The sequence below is a fragment of the Ustilaginoidea virens genome, chromosome 3 (assembly GCF_000687475.1).
Source record: "Ustilaginoidea virens chromosome 3, complete sequence".
In the NCBI taxonomy this organism is placed as follows: domain Eukaryota; kingdom Fungi; phylum Ascomycota; class Sordariomycetes; order Hypocreales; family Clavicipitaceae; genus Ustilaginoidea; species Ustilaginoidea virens.
Window position 1 is genome coordinate 976,525 of NC_057318.1, and position 20,814 is coordinate 997,338.

Sequence of the window (20,814 nt, forward strand, 5' to 3'; positions counted from 1 at the left end):
GTCGTTGTGGTGGAAGACGGCAAGTGCCAGGCGGGAAGTGTTTTGATGCTCGACTTCTGATTCGGCTGGCAGCCAGCGAAAGTGTGCTGGGAGTTGTGAATTCCCTTAGGGCAAGCACGTGATTGCCGGTCAAGCAAGCGAAGACAGGGACCGCCTGCCCCACAGTTTCTTTTTGGCGCGCCCCGTCAATTTCTGATTCAGCGAGGGGCGGTGGCGGGTCAGCTGACGTGTCAGGTGATGATCCCGTCGTCGCTGGACAAAGCACGAATCAACGAGTCATCACAGTCTTGTCATGGCTTGGGTTTAGGTACCCAAGGTAGTCATGGCAATGCGTCGTAATCCTTCCTCGACTGTTTGCGTGTACGTCGTTTCAATCTGCATGGGATTTGTCGCCGAAACAGAAAGCTGGGAAATGCCGATCCTGGTGGCGAGTCGGAGCGGGCTTCATATTGGGGCCCGGGCAGGAAGCAGTGCGATGTGAAAATATCCACTCGCGTCTCGATTTTTGCACAGCAGAATCGGCCCACGTGTGTTGGAGAGCTCTTCTTCACGATCGTTTGAAGCTTGGGTGGAGGGGGGGATTGTCCGTTTTAGGACTCTCTCCCGTTGTGTGTGGAGACAAACCTTCTTGCTGAGTTGCCATGCAACCTCGGCCTTGCAAACTCACTAATGAATCTTTAATTATTGCACTCAATTTGCTTCTCCATTGTCGCCGCCATCCCATTCAACTCTCCGGTAACTGGCATAAAAAACGGCTGGGCCCGCAAATCCCGCTGCCACGCAGATCCCGTGAAGCCATCTCGTCACTGACGTCGACATCATAGCCATCAAGAAGCAATCATGGCCATCAAGGAGCACGGACGTCAATACGATCTCGTTCTCCTCGGAGCCAGCGGTATGACTCCTTCCCGAGGCGTTTGTCTCCCTTGACGCGCGCAGTTTTGCGCCCCTTGGACCTGCAGCGCCGCCTCTGTTTTGAGCCTCCGGGTTGAGCCTCCGTGCTGACATGCTGTTTCAATCAGGCTATACCGGTCGGTTGACCGCTGAACACATCGCCACAAATCTCCCTAGCCATCTGAAATGGGCTGTTGCGGGACGGTCAGAGTCCAAGCTCAACGCCGTGGTGGCAGAGTGCCAGAAGCTGAATTCTGATCGGCTGCCGCCCAGTGCGCCTGCCCCTGCCATGGTCCCCTTTCCCGTGCCCGATCTGAACGCGTGCACCGAGCTGACTGCCGACCGGAACACAGGCGTTGAGATTGCTCATGTGGACGACGAGGCCCAGTTGAGGGCTCTGGTGCAGAAAGCCTTCGTGGTCATCACCACCGTCGGTCCGTATTGCCTCTACGGCGAACCCATTTTCAAGCTGTGCGCGGAAACGGGCACGCACTATCTTGACTGCACCGGCGAAGTTCCTTGGGTCGCCCGCATGATCAACAAGTACGAGGACACGGCGAGGAAATCCGGCGCCATCATGATCCCCCAGTCGGGGATGGAGTCTGCTCCCGCGGACCTGGTGACATGGTCCATGGCGCAGCACCTGAGGAAGCACTTGAACGCACCGACAAAGGATGCTATTGTGACCATCCACAAGTTGAGGTACGTGGCAGCTTCACGGCTGGCGGCTCCGGAAATGTAGAATCTCGTTGTTTTTTTTCTTTTTTTTTTTTTTTTTCCTTTTATTCCTGACCCAACTCAAAGCTCCAAGCCGTCCGGAGGCACGCTTGCCACCCTTCTCGTGTTTTTTGAGCATTTTCCTCTCAAGGAAATCATCGAAGCAACCAAGCCGTATGCGTTCTCTCCGATCCCCCATACCTCGGGGGCTCGGCCGCGGAAATCTCTACTCCAACGCATGCTAGGAGTGACCTCGCTGCCCTACCTTGGACGGGTCACCACGTCCATCGCGGGCACGACAGATCAGGCTGTCGTCACGAGAACATGGGGCCTCTTGCATGAGGTGCCCAGCCGAAAGGACGAGTTTTACGGCCCCCAGTTCACGTGGGTGGAATACTTCACGGCCCGCAACTGGCTGCACGGCGTTGCCGTGCATTTTGCCCTGGCCGTCGGTGGCTTTCTCCTGGCGTTTGTCCCGCCCTTCAGGAGCCTGGTGAGAAGGTTTGTGTTCCAGCCAGGAGAGGGCACAGGCAGGGAAGGCATGGCCAAGGAGGAGGTGGAGTATCGCGGCACAGCGTCCCCCGATGTTGACGACAACCCGACCGGGAAGCAGGCCTTTTGTCGTGCTTGGTACCACGGCAGCCTGTACGCGCGTAAGTGCAACCGATTCCTATCCAAACACACGTGCCCGTCGACGGGTTGATGGGGCTAACCGGCGTCACAGTTACAGGGGTTTTCCTCGCCGAGGGAGCCTTGACCATCTTGGAGGAGGACGTCCAATTGGGAGGCGGCTCATTCACACCCGCTTGTCTCGGCAAAGGCTATCTCGATCGGCTGGACGGTGCCGGTTTCAAGATTGATGTTCAGACAGTCGAGGGCTGAGGGGGTGCGGAGCCCCTTTTACAACAGAATGTTGCTCCTACAGTCCTTTTTGTTGATGACCCGGTTTTTGTATCACGTCCAATTGAAATTACTACCTTTTTTTTCATTTATTTGGCGAGACTCGCCGAGACTTGTGGGCAGCTTCCAGTTTAATGAGCCGCTCTTCACTTTCGTTGCCCGTTGCGCCTCGCAAGCTCACCCTGCGCAATAAGAGCCTTTGCCGCCAAGGTGGGATTCCAAGGCAAGTCATCAACAGAAAAAGTCTGGCTCCGTCCTACCACGCTGCGGGGCACGGAACAGACCGATGTCTGCGAGGTGCCTTGTCTGCGTGCAGCCTGGGCGCCCACTCCGACGAGTCCCCGGCCCTCCCAGTGCATCCATTGCCTTGGAGTCCCGAAGATGCATGGCAGAACAGTGTCTAGCCTCATGGTTGACCGACGGGAGGGTTGATGGCGTCTCCATACCGTAAGCGTTCTTGTTCAAAGGGCGGTGTCGTGCGGGAAAAGGCCGATTTCCTGGACACGAGGCCCCGCACGGCCGGAGGGTCACCGGGCATCGCGACAGGACCGCTATTCGAAGCTAGTGTTCTGGAATCAGCGATGACGTGCCATGGCGGGTTGCACGCCAGATGGCGTACCCGTCATCGCAAAGCGGGACAGAGTCAGACAGGTAGCAGTGTCCGGGCTCGGAAGGCTGGGATAACCTCGCTGCACCACGACCCGCGGACCCACTCGCAGCTCGCAGCTCGCACCGAGCGGCGGTGATTGATTTTCAATCCTTGTCGGCGGACTCGGACGGAGTAGCAGCACGAGTCAATAGCACCGGCGGTTTCCTTGGAACGCCGCAAGCCGGGAACTCTGTTCTGGTGGAGTCTGGGCTCATGGTGGAGAGAATCAAGGGGCACGATGCCCTATACCCTATGCCCTATGCCCTATGCCCTATGCCAGTTATGGAGTTACCTGCCTCTCGAGTGTCGACAGAAAGGCGTCTGGTCAACTGCCGTGGAGGCGGGACGGCTAGCCCCAAAGAGGTTAGCGCCAGCTCCACCAAGAGCTTATCCTCCCTCCCGGTGGCTTGCGCTGAGTTCCCTATTTTGGTAAACCAAGGTACCACCTACCTGCCTGTTTGGTTAGAACTTGGGGTACTCCGTACTTCCCGACTTTTGGCTGGTGCGGAGACCCCCAGCTTTTATTCCTATACGGAGTATGCTTTCTACGTACGTACGTGCTGATTCGACGATGCTAAACGAATGCATCCAGCTCTGCTGTCACCAAAAAAAAAATTATCATCCGCACAAGCTTATTTATAGAACACGCACGGGGTGCGGAGTATGGAATCGAATCATGCCAACAATCAATCCAGGCAGGAGGAGGGAAATAACAGGTGGGGCAGCCCGGAGGGAGCTCCCCCGGCCTGGGCGCGAGTGCCTGGAATTCAGACCCCATCTGATGCCCGAACTTGGCTGGCCGCCTACATGTATAATGCTGGACGATAAGGCATGGATGGACATGGGGATTCTCGAGCAGACGTTGCAGCCATTCTGGCGTCCTGGACTAGTGCCGTCTCCGACTCTCGGCACGTCATGCCAGCCTAGCCACGCCATGGCTCTTGGTGCGGGAATAACGCGAGCCTGGGAGGTGGATGAGCCCTGACCCACCCGATGCGTTTGCTCGATCCGCCAAGCCAATTCTCTGGATAAGGTTGTTTTGCCTGCACGGGGTACTCCGTAGATGGGATAAAACTCGGCGACCCGTGTGACGAGCTAAAAACGACATGACGTCTGGTTCGCTACAGGGTAAGGAGCCCTTGGCCTAGCCTGTCTCCCTCATGGCTGACCTGGGGGGGGAAAAGAAAAAAAAAAGCCTCGTCTTGGTAGAGCCCGAAACGAAGGGGTTCACACACACACCTGTTCGTCTGATTAACCGCCGAAAATCTGAACCGTGGGCGTGGGCGCGTGCGCGTGCGCTTGATGCAGGCATGTCAGAGCAGACGAGGGTGATTGGTGACGGGGATGACGGCGCTGAAACAGGCCAAAAATGCAACCAGACAGGCGCTGGCAAAGGCCGTGCAAGTTGCACGTGCAGTCTGGTGCTTGCTGTCTGGTCTTGCTGGACAGGGCGGGTGTGTGGTGGGGCCTGCCTGGCCTTTTGCGCAAGGGAACAAACCACCAGACTTTCAACAAATAAAAGTGTTTGCTTCGCGAGAGAGAGAGAGAGAGAGGGGGGGAGAGAGGGAAGAGCGCAGTGGTTGAGCGAAGCCGCGGACAAGAGCACGGGCGCCATCTGGTTCAAAACATTTGTCTGAGAGATGCGATGCGGCCCCCAGCGTTGCTGCAAAAGCCGAAAAAAAAAAAAAAAAAAAAAAAGACTTTCATGTTTGCTTGCCCTGTTTCATCGGGCAGTGAAAAGGAGGCCGGTCGGTCGTTCAACAACTGCCTTGATGCTGCTTTGGCGCGGCGGTCTGGAACGTCTCAATGGAAGCCAGTCCGATCCGCTGGTTGGCTGCGGCGGCCCAAGGAGGGCAAAGAAGGGCAGGGCAAGAAGGGCATGAGTTGACAGGCCGACCGACAACAAGCATTTTGCTGCTTGGGTATGTGTTGATCGGCTACCATGCGCCTTCCCGGCAGTCTATTGGCTGTGGTCTTTTCTTTCCCCCCCCCCCCCCCCCCCACTCCTTTTTTTTTTTCACGAGTCGTGAAATCGTCCTGGCACTTGGCCATCATTGGTTCAGACGGCCCAGTGCTCTGGCAGCAGGCGGCGACCAGCTGGAATCCCCAAGCTCCAGCCTCCAAGCTCCCAGTCCCAGCCGTCGCGGCAGTCGGTGCTGCGGTCGCTGCCCTGTTGCTTGTGCCTGGCTTGATATGTACATTAGGTAGGTAGGTATGCACATGTGTACATGTAGCTTGGCGGGGTCGTCCAGCCGTTACCCCTTGTTGACCAGCTGCCCCTTGTCGACCACCAGCCTGAGCTGTTAGTGGCCAGCCCAGGCCGGTTCTGCTGGTCAATGACTTCTGTCCCCTCCCTTCTCCCTTGGACTTCCTCCAGTCAATTAATTGGCTACGCTAATTTCCTTCTCCCCTCGATGCGCAGGAGCAAAAATCCTCTTGATGCATTGACAGTTTCGCAAAACCCAATGGGCTCCCCAATTCCTACTTCTTCCTTATGACTGCACTTCTCTCCATCTGAGCCGTCTATACCGGGTGCTTCATCCTTGTTTTGGTTTCCCTTCCACCTCGAGCTATTTTTTTCCGCAGCCAAGCCACGGCCGACCGTCGCCGTGTCCGTCAGCCGAGTCGGTAAAAGTCTGGTCGATCCAGCACAGCACCCCATTGACAGTGCCAACTTAGGTACCTAAGTTGCCGGTGCACTCACTCACAGCTGCGCCAGCCGGTGCAACTGCACATGTGGTGACCATTGATCTTACCTGAAGCTGCCAGACCCGACACGCAACGACACGCAACGACACGCAACGACTCGCAACGACTCGCAACGACTCGCAACGACTCGCAACGACTCGCAACGCTTTGCACCCTCATCACACCCATTCAGCTGTCGCTGCTTGACATTCCTGGAATGATCGTGACCTGGCAGTAGAACAGTGGCAACCCTGGCGCTGCTATGAGCGAGCATCATCTGGCAGAAAGGTAAGCCAAGCCCGCCACCCCTTCCCGTCGTCCCATCCCCACTTCTCACCGCAGTTGTTACGCTCTGGTTCTGGTCTGCCTGTCCTGCCTGTCACGGCCAAAAAAAAAAAAAAAAAAAAAAAAAAAAAAGGGAAAAAAAGTAAACAGAGCACCGGCATTGAAACTGACCCGGTCGATGCTCTTCACCGCAGCAGCTTTGGAGATCCAAACGCTCAACCCCCCACGCCCGACCAAACGCCCAAGACAGCCACCCTTCCAAGTCCCGTCTTCGAAACCCCAAAGCCCTACCAGGGCTCCTTTGCCGAGGCCGGCGACTCGACTCCTCGGTTTGCCGAAGAATACTCCGTCTTCAACGCTACTCCAGGCAATCTGCGGGGCTCGCACTCCTTTCCAGACTTCGTTCCTGCAACAGGTCCCGGCTCACTCGCTGGTCACAAACGCCTGTTATCTGCAGAAGGCTTTGCGGTCGAGTTCGCGGCGCACCCAAATCACCATTCACCTAACCCCGGTGCTTCTGCTTCTCTGCCCGCCGCCCCCCTCTCCCCTCGATTACCAGCCTCCCCGGTCCCGTCAAAAGTTGACGCGAGCTCGTCAACCACGAATCCCAAGTCCCAGTCAAACCCTGCCGCACTGACCAGGACCCCCCCCTCCTCCAAGAGAGTCCGCAGAGAAACCATCGGTGAAAAGGGACGGGAGCCCGAGGAGGAACCGGAACCGGAACCGGAACCGGAACCGACCCAAGTCATCTCACCGCCACCCACGGCTCGCAAGGGAGAGCGCAAGCCCACCCTGAAGTTCACCATGCAACATGACCAAGGTTTCGGGCATGCAGACCTCCACGAACCCTCGCAGCAGGACATGGCGGCACTCATGGGCAGTGTTGGCGACTTGTTTGGCTATCCCATGTCGGCTCCGGCCATGACCCAACCCAACTTTTGGGATCCGTCCATGCCCCTGGACATGGACCTCGATTTCGCCGCGGCAGCTGCTGCCAACTTGTTTCAACCAGCCACATCATCGTCATCGTCTCACCGCAATACGGGCTCGTTTGATTGGAATAGTGAAATCCCGCTCTTTCAGGATCCCATCGCGCCGCCACCGCCGTCGTCGAATCAAGAGAATGTCCAGCCTGCTCGGCAGGGGAGAATGTTCGCCCTCAAGCCAGCGGCATCAACCTCGGACGTTGCATGCACCAACGCTGACGGCGCTTCCATACCATCAAGTTACGCTGCTGCTGCCACTGGTCTGGACGATCCATTCAGCATAGCAGATGCGGGGGATGCAGTTGATCCAGGTCTTCTCTTTAGCCGCCCGCAAAGTGCATCCGTAGATGCCGAAATGGGCGGCTTGATTCAGTCCGGCACTGCTGAGGCGGCCATTACAGGCTCAGGGTCCGGAAAGGCAACAGGCCGGGGGACCCGCACGTCGGGAAATTCCAGGGAGAGAAAAGCCAACAACAACTCCAGGGGTCCTGACCGGATCGTTGCCAGTTCGCCTGTTCATGCGCCGGGCAGACCCGGGCTGGGGCGAAGTGCCAGCGAGAGTCGGGCGGGGAAGCCGGCGAGACGAGGCTCGCTCCCGGTCCTGGCCCCGGCGATCCGGGCAGCCGATGGGCCTGGGCTCACGGCGAGCAAGTCGACTGGCCGCACGGGCGGGAGGACGTCGCCGTTCAAGACGCAACAGCGGCTGTCCAGCCTGGCGTCCATACCCGAGACGTCTCCGCATTCCTGCATACGCACCTCTGTGCGGCTGAGAATCGATGCCCACGGACGTGCTCACACGGAAACCACAGTGCTGGGCGGGCGCGGCAGCCCCTTCATAACCAGAAGCCAAAGCTCCCAAAACCTGTCGAGCAATCGAAGCTATTCGTCGTCGGAGGGCGAGGACACGGACTCGGACGACGAACCCATCATCATCCCCAGCCGCAACCACTCCTTCAACGCATCCTTTGCCCTGCCGGACCCTCGCAAACCCGTGGGCTCGCTGTTCCAACTATCCACGCGAAGCTTGAGCGACAGAAGCAACAGCAATTCGGCAAACGACGGAGAGAGCGAAGCAGAGACGGTGGTCAACGAGAAGCCGGGCAAGGTTGGCGACGCCGCGAGCGAGCTGCGCAAGGTGGTCATGGACCGACAGAAACGGTCCCTGCGGCTGGGCAGCTCGAGGTCGCTCGACACGAGCGTGCGCGTGCGCAGCTTTGCAGGCGGCATCGTCTCGCCGACCAGCCTCGCCGGGTCGAGCTACGGGCCAGACAGCTACGGCGTGCGGTGCGTGTGCAGCAACAGCAAGGCTGACGAAGACGGCTTCATGGTCCAATGGTGAGCAGCACATTTTCCTTTTGACACGGGGGCCTCACCCTACCCTCTCCCTCGGGGTCTGCGTTGCATTGGGCGAGTCGCAAAACGCGGGGAGGCTGACACTGACACCCCAAAACCAGCGAATCCTGCGAGATGCTGCTTCACGGACGGTGCATCAACATCAGCATGCGCACCATGCCCAACGTGTACATTTGCGGATTCTGCGCAAACACGCCCAACATGGCGAGGCGGCGGACGCGGGACAGCCAACGGAGCAATGCTCTGGGCATCGGGACGCTGCAGTCCCCTCTGGCGAACAAGTCGTTTAGATCGTTTCGCTAGAACTAGTGGAATACATGGCTGACACGACACGTCGATGCACTGCTGTAATTTTGCGCTCCAGTTTCGCGCTCTCGCGGTGGCGCCCCCTTCCCAATGTGTATGTCCTGTGTCGTTTGTACTGTTCCGCACCGCACCGCACCGCACTGCACTCTGTCTGGTACATATGCTCATGCGCCGTGCCCATGCGTCTGGTGCCATGTGCCTACCCGGTCGCCAGGTGCCGTTCACGTCAACTTCCAAGCCTGTCGAGCGGGGGACTGATGTGCGGACTTGTAGAAACCCGTACGTACGTATGCACGAGCGCATGAGCTCAGGGGCGTGGGCGTGGGCGTGGGCGTGGGCGCTGAGAAGAAATAGAGAGCGTTGACGGGAGCTCAAGAACAACGTAGCGCGGGATCTTGAGAACACAGCAGCAGAGAGCGCTGGACCACGAGAGCACACAGCACCACAGCACCACAGCACCACAGCACCAAGCACGGCACGGCACCACCAGTCAGGCCGTCCGCCACGCCAAGCTCTGCCAAGCTCTGCTACTGTGGCATTCGGCTGATTTTGGCTTGTTTTCAATTGTTTCCATTGGTACCTTATATATAATCTTTTTTTTGCCTCCCATCTCGCCTCCAGTCGCCTCCATTATCTGCCGTTCTTTCCATGTCGTCGTCTCCTCGTCTCCTCTTCTTCCCTCGCACCACGCACGACACGCTCCTTCCTGGCCATTCTTAGGATAACATTCGAATGAGAAAAACCTGGTTCCCCGTCATGCAGAGGAAACAGATGAGACTCAGGGGGGGGGGGGGGGGGATATGCAGAGACCGCCGTTGAAAAAGAGTTGGACACATCCTTTTTCATGACAACAATATACAAAGCCGCAATGGGGTATCTCGGCACATATATCCCCTTGTCAACAAGTACCAACTTGGAATAATGAAACAATAGGAACGTCTCTTTGATGAGCCTCTTTTTTTTATATATTTTTTTTTTTTGGGAAAAAAGAGAGGGGTAGGGTAAGGGGTGGTTGGCGGGCGGGCGTGGGCGTTGTGGTTTTTTTTTTTTTTTTCGGTTTTATTTCCCCCCGAGGCTGGGAAAGGCGGACTCATCCTTGGTGTTGATGGGAGCGGCACCGCCACGGCCGCCGCGGAAGCTGCCTCCACGGCCGCGTTCGCTGCCGCGTTCGCCGCCGCGCTCGCCGCCGCGCTCACCACCTCGTCCGCCACGGCCGCCGCGACCGCCGCGGTGGCCACCACGGCCACGCTCGGACTCGACGAAGCGGGGGTCAAAGTCGAGCGTCTGCTTGACCTTGCGCTCGCGCTCGCGCTGCTTCTTGCCGTGGTTGCCCGAGATGAAGTCCTCGTCCTCGGCCTTCTCCAGGGCCTTGGCGCCGGCCCACTTCTTGTCGAGCTTGCTGCCCTCGTTGGCCTCGCGGACCTTGAAGTCGCCGAGGCTGAGCTTCTTCACAGCCTGCTGGGCGAGGTAGTCGGCATAGGAGACGCTCTTGTCCTCGGGTTCGACAGGTTCCTCGCCAGCGGCATCCTCGGCAAGGGCTTGCTTCTTCTCCGTCTGGGCAATAGCCTCGCCAGCCTGCTCGTCCTTCAGCTCAGCTTCGCCTTCAGTGGCGCCCCAGGACTGGGCAGCCTGCTTCTCAGAGCCTCTACGAATACATGACTCGTCAGCGAATCAAGGGGGAGGAGAAGGAGCAAGATGAAAAAACAAGAGCACACCAATGGTTTTGGGGAATGCTTGGGGAATGCGGAGTGTGCTGCCATACCCGTGGACACCTGACCGAGTGGTGTGGCGGTCTTCCCCATCACGGGCCCGGCGAGAGCCACGGCCTGGTAGCATCGAGTCAGTAAAAGGGAGAATGATGATATTTCCCTGCAATGCCACAAGCAGGGGCCCGCGAAAACTAGGGTCACTCACCACCACGGACGCGAGCGCCGTAGCCTCCACGAGGACCATCTCTAGGGGCCTCATCGGTAGAGCGGCCGTGATTGCGGTCGCTACCGGCACCACGGTCGCGGAAAGCTAGACCCGCACATGAGTCAGTTCCTTGTTTGCAATGGGACTCTCCCAAGGCTGGAAGGCCTCCATGAGAGACGAAAGGAATTCAATTGTCAATGGCTTCAGCTTACCACCTTCGTTTCCACGGGGCCCTCCACGGCGGTTACCAGTGCCGCGAGCAGGAGCAGCAGGAGGCTGAGGTTCAACATTGCGCTTGGTGGTGCGGGCGGGAGCCTTGTCGACAGTCTTAACGGGGACGTTGGGCTTGTCCTCGCCGTCACTATCGTTGCCTGTTCATACGGCATCCTGTTAGTTTGCTGCAATTGGAGTTCTGAAAGGGAAAACCCAGCCAGCATCTCGACGGGTAGGGCAGGCACAACGAGCGGTTCGGGGGGGGACGCGGTCGAGGGGGCGGAAATTCCTACCAAGGAAGGCGAAACGGTTCTGAAAAGAGGGAAGAATTAGTCGGTACGTAAATCAGAGAAGAAGCGAGCATCAACAAATTGCAAGCGCGGTGTCATGATGGCTGCCTGTGTCACAGGAAAGCAAAGAGTTTGCGAGGCCGAAGCGACGAGTTCCGCAAACAGAAGAAAAAAACCTCCCGATGATGGCGTGCTTTGGCGACCACGAGCAGCATCAAGAAGCCCCAAGACGAGGCCAACAGTGACGGGATTCTGACGACGACGACCATGATGATGATGATGATGATGATAACGATAATGATAATGATGATGACGACGACAACGATTGGATGCGAGGTATCGGCAGGGTAGCAGGCTGTGGACGGGCAAGAGAGGGGGGGGGGGGGGGGGGAGCATGCTTGACGGGACGGGACGGGAGGGCATACCTGAGAAGCGACCTGGGACATCTTGAGGCCTTGAGCTGAGTCGGCTACTTTGAAATTGTCGGTGTCGTCGGTCGGGTGCTACTTTTGGAGAAAGGGGGAAAGGAGCCTAAGATCGCATGACCTCGGAGAGGGATTAAGCAACGCAAAAGTCTCTTTCGGGGGGGGGTGGGTTGGGTGAGGGCGCCAGGCAAAAGAGTCACTTCAGCAGGCTGTGGTCTTGGGGGGTGTGTTGTGCGTTGGTGACGGGCAAGAGTGGGAAGAGAAAACTGCACGATCCGCTTTGTATGCGGTCAGGCAAATGAGGCGCCGGCAGGAAAGCCGCTCCAGAGTGGCCACAACTTACTTCCTTCTTACAAGCCCAAGCGACGGGTTCATCGCAAAAAAAAAAAAAAAAAAGCCATTGGGATGAATAACCCCCCCCCCCCCCTCCCCTCCTCTCATCTGGCCCCACCTTTTCGCTTAGTCCACTTGTTCCAGCTTGGTGATTTCTTTTCCCTCTTTTTTTTTTGCCTTTTTTTTTTTTTTCCCCCGTTGGTGGACTCTTGGTTAGGGCTCTCCGTGCGGGGCAAGGCAAGCTGTTGCCTGGCGTGTTGCTGTTAGGGAGCCACAGCCCCGGCGGGTGGCCCGCGCTAACAGGCCGGTCGAGTGTCCACAACAAACACACGGAGGAAGGAGCGGCCCCGTTGCTCAACTGCAGATTTTGTGCCAAACCCCGTGGTCCTTTGTCCAATCGTCTCATACATATGATTCGTGGGTTTGCAAGCCCTGGCGCTTCAGTATCCCTCCCACTTTGGCCTCAGCAACCACGGCCGTCTCTACCTCATTCATAAATGCTCGCGTCGGATAAACAGAAAAGCCGACCTGTGCCTTAGCTTCAACAACCAGCAGCTCTCCAATATATATTCGCAACGGATAAACGGACAACCAGGCAAGGCACTACACGGTAGCCCCATCCGCCGCACGCTCAGACAAAAGCACCAACCAAATACATCAACCCAGCTGCGCAACACGTGCGCAAGGCCCTGATTACTCCGTACCCGTCGCGGTAACGTGACGCCAGAGGACCCAAGTTCCTCGACACATGCACGCCTACCCACATTCATAATCGCCTCGCCGACGGCAGCGACTATTCAATTTCCATGACATTGAGAGGCTCCTCACTACTCGTGCAGCCCAAAGTGATCCCGTTGCGCCCATGCTTCCTTTCCCCTATTCCGCAAAACGCCAGTTTCTGTCCCCAGCTGCGTGGGCAACGTGAATTCCAATCCATATCAAATCAATATGAGCAAGCAGCTAAATCCCTCCCGTGCCAGTCAATGACTCGCGGGAAACTAGTTTGCTTCATGCAAGCTGCCCATCCTTTAACTTTTTGTCTTCTTTTCGCGCCTTTTTGAATGTACATCTTCCTCTGCCTCCCGCTTCCCAAGGAGTCGTCTACACTCGATTCTTGGGCCTGGCCAACATATTCAGGCGGCTCATGCTGAGGCCGGCGGACTTCTTGGTTGGGCTCGCAGTTGCGGCAGGCCTTCCAGGAGTTCGTGCCGCAGGAGTACGGCTGATGGCTGTCCTTGTGGGCGTTCGGCCGAATCGACTGGCCTTCCTGGCACTTGCTGGTTCAGCTTTGACTAGCCTGGGTGCCAGAAGCTCTTGTCCTTCCGGAACATTCTCGTTCTTCCTTTTTTTGGCGGCACGGCCGTCGGCAAAATCATCTTCGTCCAGAGTGGCGCGGTGGCGTTTTTTGTTCTGCATTCCATGCGCTGTTCCGGGGAGCAGCTTCACCGATGATGGTGCCGTGTTCTCTTTATTCGGATGCGAAGACGGCGACGTCGGCGCAGGAAAGGTGCCTGGAATATTGCTCGAGAAAGCTGGTTCGCTGACATGTCGGACGCTGGACTGACCAGGTGACGCGCCAAACCCCGACGAACCAGTGTCGCCCCCAAAGTTGATCGTGTGGTCGCTCCGGAACGTAAAGGTCCCCGGTCTTGACGGGGACGCGGAGAACGGCCGACGCGACTGCGTATCAATCAGGTGCTTCAAAGGGGAGAGATCCGGATATAATGAGTGACTGCTAGACTTGGACTCGGCGAGAACATCATCCAGGCCTGCGTAATGTGTTTCGATAGTCTTCAAGGCCGGGCGTAGTTTGAACAGGCTCGATCGCTGCTGTGGAGACGGAGAGTTGACAGCCATCACAACGTCAGGGGTGAAAGTGACACGCTTCGTCAGCGTCCGACGAGGAGTCGTCAGCGCAATCGGGGGCAGCTCCTTGCTGACCCTGGGAGCTTGCGGAGTTTGCGAGGCCTGAGGTGCTGGAATGGCACTCGTGCCATTTTCTGCTGCATTCTTATTGCCTCTCAGTATGGACTTGACTCTGCTAAAGCTTGCTGGGCTGACAATGCGTCGCCGCAGTTCGGCAGCTTGAGAAGCAGTGGAGGTCAGACTTGCCATTGAGCAAGACTTGGACAAAGTTGAAGGATGCACGTTTGCAGGCGGTTGAGCCAGAGACGCTTTGGGTTTGACGGCAAGTTTCCCGTAGGATTTGGTTGCGGAGGCTGCGGAGGCTGCTGTAGGTGCTTTCTTCGGGCTTGCTAGTCGCGAAAAGACAGAGTCGGGCCTGCTCGGGCATGCATGAAGCGACTTTGGGCGAGTGGTAGCAGCGTCATCCTCTTGACGCTGCTTGAACCTCTTTGCGGCGGATGATGGTGCGGGGATTGACGTGGTCGAGGCGGAGAACTTTGCAGGAGTCGCATTGCTGTTTTGCCGCTTCGGAGCTGCCTGGCAGTCGCGTTGGCCGTCTAGATTGGCAGCCGAAGACTTGCGTTTCAGGCTGAGCTTGGGTCTGGAATCGGGTGTGTCTTGGACTGATGCCTTTGCATCCGTCTTTTGCGACGCTGGCGTCGCATCCAGATTCGCCTTTGACGGTGTTCGCTTGAGGGACTTGACCGGAGTGAAACGGCCCTCTTGCGCTCTCCAAGCAGACGCATGACCTTGAATAGAATCCATCTTCTTGAACTCGGCCATATGAGCGGCGCTGAATCGGCCAACCTTTCCTTTCGGCTTTGCAAACGGTCTGTTTTCAACCTTTGCGCCACCTTCTGCTTCCCGCTGCGCGACCAACTCGGCCTTGATCTTGGCAGCCTGGTCGCGAATCTCGTCCAGCATCCGCCGAGCATCGCTACTCAGCTCAGCACTCGCAGCCTCGCGCGCAATTTGAAAGGTGAAGCTGGAAGTGGGCAACCTGTTGGCTTTGGAAGGAGTACCATCTTGACCGCCAGGGGTACGGCCGTCCTTGGGAATGTCGGAGAAGCCCAGTCTCAGAGCAGACGAGGGCTCGCCGGTGCTCGAATGATATCTGCTTGGGTGCATTTCGCTGCGAGGCGGCTTTAGCGCCGAGGAAAGCGGTGTTTTTGGCTCAGGCAACGGTGACAGAGAGCGGGCATCCGCCTTCCCGTTGCTCGTCGTGGCTCGAGACGGCGTCTCGTCTCCCTCAGTGACAGAGGGAAGCTCCGGAGTTGCCTTTTTCTGCGACGCGCGCAACCACCATTAGCATGCTCCTACAGACGACAAACACTAGAGCACCATGAAGCAGGGACCCCTTGGCAACCAATACCTTTGCAGCGCTGGAACTGGCCAGCCTGGCCGACCGTCGACGTGGTGGTGACATGGCTGCGGGCTGGCGAGTCTCTGCAATCGAACGTGTCTCAAGCAATGTATATGGGTATGTGTGAAATAAGTCTACAGGCCGGGCCGCAAAGCGGACCAGGGGAGAAATGAATGGGACACAGGAATGTCTTTGGGGGGTTTTGGTGTTGTATGATGTCAAGTGGGTAAAATGGCAAAAGGGGATTGTTGACATTCATGCAGGTGGTTTGTTTACTCGAGACATGGTCCGAGCTCTAGGCTCCGCGCAACTTGGTTGTTGGGGCGGCTGGCACGTACAGTCCGAGGAGCCCAGTTGCACCGTGTTTGCACTGTCGGGAGCACAGCCCCGTGTTGGCGTTCTTGGACATTTGTAATTGCTCTCCTGCCGCCCAGCTTGCCGTGATTGTGTGCCGACGATTCCAGCTCAGGGCATCTGTTTGGAGTCGAACCCGCCAAAGACCGTGCCTCGCTGACTTGTCCCTCCATGAGGCGGCGTCTGGATCGGTCGCTGCCACAGACCAGAGGGCCAGCCGGCGACGGAGAAACAGCCCATCGTTCGGCTGCCTGTATCGACAACGAAAGCGACGAATCGATGCAAAAGTATCAAGACGACATGCTGTATCGGGTTCATTTTCAAGCCAAAACACATGGGTTTTCTTTCCAACCCGAGAACCGGATGCCGAGTATGCACCCCAGCTTTGGGCAAGGGCTGTATCGCTTGACTGAGATTGTCTATGCTGAAGCTCGGTTAAACATCTACAGTCTTTCAACCTCTGGCCATTTATCAGGTCCAGTCAGCTTGCAGTACCACTTGTGAGCTGCAGCTTCTCATCGTGGCGGTCCACGTGGCTGCGAACTCAACTTGTCCATGACATGTCATTTGTGCTCGTCGGCCATTTCAGTGCCTCCATACTCCCGCCAAACTACAAAAGGAGCCACCGTCTCCCCAACTCACCCTCCCTGTGACCGTACGGCCTCGGATAATGATGCTCTTGCCATTTAGGTCGGCGGCAGAAGTATCTGGTGCTTCATGAAGTCATCTTATCCATCGCCCGTTCTGACCCTAGTATAAACCAATCGCCGAGGTGAACTCAGATACATGTACGCTGCACCTTATCGGAGCGGAGGAGAGACAACCCCGACGAAAAGGTGGCTTTGGTCACGAATCGTGCGTAATGTGAGACCTCGCTTGGCGGAGGGTGCATAGGTGGCCAGTGTGATGTGGACTAGCAATAACGTATCGTGTCCGCATATGGTGCGACACGGCGACATCCTCCCATCTGCGGCAAGGCAAAGCCCATGCGACAATAACGTCGATATGGTATGTATGTATAAAAACGGCTGAGTGGTGGATCACAGTTGCATGCCGAGAATGCAGAATTTTTCAAACTGCCTTGGCCCCCGTCCATCACACCAACAGCATACAACGTTGCTTGCGGACAGCGTAGACTGCGCGGGAATAAACGCCAGTTTCGGCGCGCCGCTGGCAAGCAAGATGACTTTCGCGCAGGACATGGGTGAGCGGGCGTGCCCACGATGCATCCATTCAACGATCCAAAAGCGGAGAATTGGCTTGCCAGCTGGGCATTTGCTGTTGCGCATCGCATCACTGAACAGGTTCAGCTAGCTGCTTGCTTCACTTTGCTTCCCGCGGGGAAATATAAAAAAAAAAAAAAAAAGAGAGAGAGAGAGAGAGAGAGAGCCCCCCGTTCTGGAGTCTGTCGACCGCGGGCTGCAGCAGACTTGAACGAGAGCAAGGAGATGACAAAGCTCCGAGGGTATACACAACAACACAACAACCGATTCCGAGAGGCCTGAAGCCGTCGCCAAGACGAGAGAAGATTGCTCGCTCATGTGACATGTCCGCAGAAGACGTCGCGCGAGTCCGCAATTCCGAAAAAGGGCGGACGCCAGAGGGAGCTCGTCAAGCGGCAAGCGGCATGCGGCATGGCTGGTGCATTTCTTTATCTCACGAGAGCCGCAGTCTCCACGGGTTGCCAGGTGGCTTTTGGTGGTCACTTGTCCTGAGGTAGCTGCCAAGTTTTTGCGTGTTGGGACGAACTTGAAACGCGCAACAGAGGGTGGGAAACCGGGCCGTCAGGCTGGGCGACGGAGTATTTGGTCCTAAGCCACCCGCGCGCGCTCTGCTGTTTGATTCGCAGGACAGTTCTAGAAGCTTTTTGCCCTTCTCCATTCCGTTCCGAAAAGAAACATTGAAGCGTTCTTGTCGACAAGTCTTTGCCATGCGGTCGGAACGGTCAGTCGCTGCACCGTGGCTGAGTCTCAATACGATACGACGCTGTAGACCAGCCAGTTGGCAAGGTAGTGGCCCGCCCAATCGGTTAACCCAGGTCGACTTGGTGGAGGAGCATGTCGCAGCAACAGGGTTGGCAATGGCATGCGGGATGCAGCCAGGAAGATGACTTGACGTTAAAAGCCAGTTATTCTGCGCCGCTCGTTGGCGATTGTCGATTGTCGATTGTCGAAGCGGCATCCCATGCCGTGCATCGCCTGCCTGAGCTTGGACTTGCCCACGGATCCGTTTTTTGGATCCCAGACCAGGCCAGCCAGGCCTATAGCCAAAGGGCTGAAGAAAGTTGCTGTACGGAGTATGCTCTCAAGATTTTCCATCAAATTCCCGTCAATGACTCGTTGAATTTCCATTTCCAGTTGGTTTACGCCCGACACAGATCACATGGCCCGTTCGTCGACCCAGACCATCCATTAGTGCGCAGTCCAACGCTTTCGAAAAGGCATTTGCTGGTTTCATTGACGGCATGTTTGTCTGGCTTCTATCCACGGGATACGGACAAACTGAGCAAATCCGATGTCGTCGCCACACCAGTCACGCACGTCCACCCTCTATAACTGCAAGTTGCACCTCAATGTTGCCCACGACGGTTGGTTACGTTGTACAGCGGGGCGCTTGGGGGCAGCTGAAGCGAGAATATCGCGTCACATGCAATTGAGCCAATGCCCAACCTTTGACAGGGCGCAGGGCCTCGCTTTCCCCTTGTACACGCAAGATGCTCGAGTGACTTGGGCTTCATCTTGGATCTCAAGGATTTTTGCGCCTCTGCGGCATCTTGTGCTGCCGGGCGGCAAGGTGTCGCCTGACCCATGGGCTGGCTTGCGGGTAGATGGACCCTGTCCGAAGGGTAAACACGCCTGCTAAAGTAGCGTCGTCAACTTGATTCTAATCAGATGCATCAGATCTTTGCCACGTTCCTGGTGCTTGCTTGGCTAAACGCGGCCGAGGCAAGGAAACTGCCATATTGTTTATGGCATGGCAGGCCATCGGCCACGCGCGCGCATGTAAAATAACCATTGGGGTAGGAGCCAGACGGTAGCGAGAGAGAGAACTCTTGTTATTATTAGCTTCCACGCCAGGGCGACAAGAGCAACCAAAGGCGGCTCGGAGACCAGTGAACCACGGGCACTTTTAGCCGTTCAATAGCACGATGAGGGCGAACCAATGGAAGCACCAGACTTGCTGCTTCCCCTCTCCCGTCAGATAGTCCACGGACGCCAAAGGCATGCTCAGGCAATGCGCGGATGCAGGCGGGCAGTGATTGACTGACATTGGCAACCATTGGCAACCATTGGCAACCGATCATCAGGTAGATTTTACCACACCACGTGTGGGGACTGAAAGACCCAAAGAGAGTATGCCGAACCCGCGGTTTCAGGTAACCGCCCCTTCACCGCGGCATATCGCGCATATGTCTCTTAGCCGCTGACGACCCGAGTCGGACATCCATATTACATTTCAAAGAGCTGGAAAGAAAAAACCGAAGAGGAGATTCACAAGTAAGAAACAGCCCGGGTCTTAGTCGATACTCGTAGATTGAAACGTTCCAGAATGCCCCAGAAGCAGACACTACGTGCGCTAGAGGAATGTCGGAGCAGCCATCCACTTGGGCGATGTCCCAGGTTTCTTCTCCATTTGCCCCAGTTACCGGTCTTCGGCTCGCGCCAACTTGTCGAGGTTGCAGCAGCCGAAGTGCCCGTGCACAACCGGGGAAGACGTGTGATCCATAAACAGATATTTGATGGCGTAGGCACTGCGTGACAGAAACTATTACCATCAGAAAGAGCAAATTCCTGGTATCTTGCGCATCATACAGCTGTCTCTGTACGGACGTGGTGAAGAAGAAAAAAAAAAAAAGGGTCGTAGAATCAAGCCACTGTGACATTGAAGTCAAGCCTGACCCGACGGGGGGAAACGCAAAAGCGGGGTGGCAGCGGGCTCGACTTGATTGATTCTTTAATGATTTTCCTCGCCCGCTGGTTGACAGACCTAGACTTGAACAAGGCACAAGGCGGCTAAGAATGCATAAGCCCCTTCTCGCTGGCCAGTCGGGGGCGCGATCTATCATCGTACACATCAGGTTAGCTACCTCCTAGTCCACTCAGTCCAGAAGGAGGTACAGAGGCACGCGGATGGCTCAACATTGTCGATGATCGTGACCAGAGTCACAAGTGGGCATTCAAAAGAAGGCGTAAGAAAGAACGCTGGCAATAACGGAGGGGAGGCCGTAAAGTAGATCAGGTGATGGGATGATGGCTTGACTCGAGGGTCCGAAGACAGTCTGGTGCTCTGCCGTTAACGGATGCTGGGTATCGTGAAGAAAGAAGTCTGGTCTGGTAGGAGGGTTTCCCACGTTGAAACAAAGGCGCAGGGGGGGGGGGAGAGAGAAAGTTTGAGCGGAAGAGATCTCTCTCCCGAGAGAAATTAAGTTTAGTAACTGTTGCCTATGTCAGGGGCCGAGGCACGCATCCGAGGGTACAGGTCAACCGACCTGTGTCCCCCCCTTGTCATCCGACCCCCCCATCATAACTTAACTGACCTGACCATTGCTGTGGGCTATACTCTTAATATAATTGGTTTACTAGGGAATAGTGGGTCAGGTCACTTTATATAGAAAACTATATGGAGAAGTACTTTCTCTGATACTTTACTAGGTTCTTAGGTAGGGGTACCTAGTAAAAGAAATTAAAGAAGTCACTTTCTTTAGAAATATATAGGGAGAAGTACTTTCTCCACTGTTTTATTAGGTTCTTATGTAAGGGTACCTAGTAAGAATATTAAAGAAGTCACTTTCTATAGAAATATATATATAAAGAAACCTCTCTTTCTATCCCTAGTACCTAGATACTAGGTACCTAGGTACTTAGTAGAAATATAAGAAGTCACTTTATATAGAAAAATATATATAAAGGTACTTTTTCTACGTATAGTACCTAAGGACCTAGGTACCTACCTAGGTACCTAATAAAAGAAAGGCAGTCACTTTCGATACAAAAGTCTATATAAAGGTACTTTATCTACTTTTAATATTAGGTTCTTAGGTAGGGATACCTAGTAAAAATATAAGGGAAGTCACTCACTATAGAAAAATATATATAAAGATACTTATAGTCTAGTGGCTACTATAGATTAAAGGATCTACTACTATTTATTAGCGTATCTCTATATTAGGAAAGAGCATTGGTCAGGTCTGTTAAGTTATTATGGGGGGGTCGAATGACTAGGGGGGGGCATAGGTCGG

The 20,814-nt window shown here is 55.9% G+C and overlaps 5 protein-coding genes across 5 annotated transcripts; 2 read left to right on the forward strand and 3 right to left on the reverse strand.

Moving 5' to 3' along the window:
- Positions 1-840: 840 nt before the first annotated feature.
- UV8b_03555 (uncharacterized protein) lies at positions 841-2,493 on the forward strand (the record flags this gene model as incomplete). The annotated part of the gene is made up of 5 exons (XM_043141053.1): positions 841-895; positions 1,023-1,166; positions 1,248-1,596; positions 1,699-2,264; positions 2,336-2,493. 5 exons carry the CDS (start codon positions 841-843, stop codon positions 2,491-2,493), a joined length of 1,272 nt encoding a protein of 423 aa, XP_042996987.1.
- Positions 2,494-6,110: 3,617 nt separating this feature from the next.
- Positions 6,111-8,775, forward strand: UV8b_03556 (uncharacterized protein; the record flags this gene model as incomplete). Its single annotated transcript, XM_043141054.1, has 3 exons — positions 6,111-6,136; positions 6,328-8,454; positions 8,574-8,775. 3 exons carry the CDS (start codon positions 6,111-6,113, stop codon positions 8,773-8,775), a joined length of 2,355 nt encoding a protein of 784 aa, XP_042996988.1.
- Positions 8,776-9,837: 1,062 nt separating this feature from the next.
- UV8b_03557 (uncharacterized protein) lies at positions 9,838-11,641 on the reverse strand (the record flags this gene model as incomplete). The annotated part of the gene is made up of 6 exons (XM_043141055.1): positions 9,838-10,423; positions 10,541-10,604; positions 10,693-10,797; positions 10,905-11,063; positions 11,199-11,217; positions 11,621-11,641. The coding sequence occupies 6 exons, from the start codon at positions 11,639-11,641 to the stop codon at positions 9,838-9,840; spliced, it is 954 nt and encodes a 317-aa protein (XP_042996989.1).
- A 1,413-nt stretch (positions 11,642-13,054) lies between these two features.
- On the reverse strand, positions 13,055-15,284 carry UV8b_03558 (uncharacterized protein; the record flags this gene model as incomplete). Its single annotated transcript, XM_043141056.1, has 2 exons — positions 13,055-15,142; positions 15,231-15,284. The coding sequence occupies 2 exons, from the start codon at positions 15,282-15,284 to the stop codon at positions 13,055-13,057; spliced, it is 2,142 nt and encodes a 713-aa protein (XP_042996990.1).
- Positions 15,285-19,562: 4,278 nt separating this feature from the next.
- UV8b_03559 (uncharacterized protein) lies at positions 19,563-20,120 on the reverse strand (the record flags this gene model as incomplete). Its single annotated transcript, XM_043141057.1, has 3 exons — positions 19,563-19,634; positions 19,716-19,854; positions 20,113-20,120. The coding sequence occupies 3 exons, from the start codon at positions 20,118-20,120 to the stop codon at positions 19,563-19,565; spliced, it is 219 nt and encodes a 72-aa protein (XP_042996991.1).
- Positions 20,121-20,814: the final 694 nt, after the last annotated feature.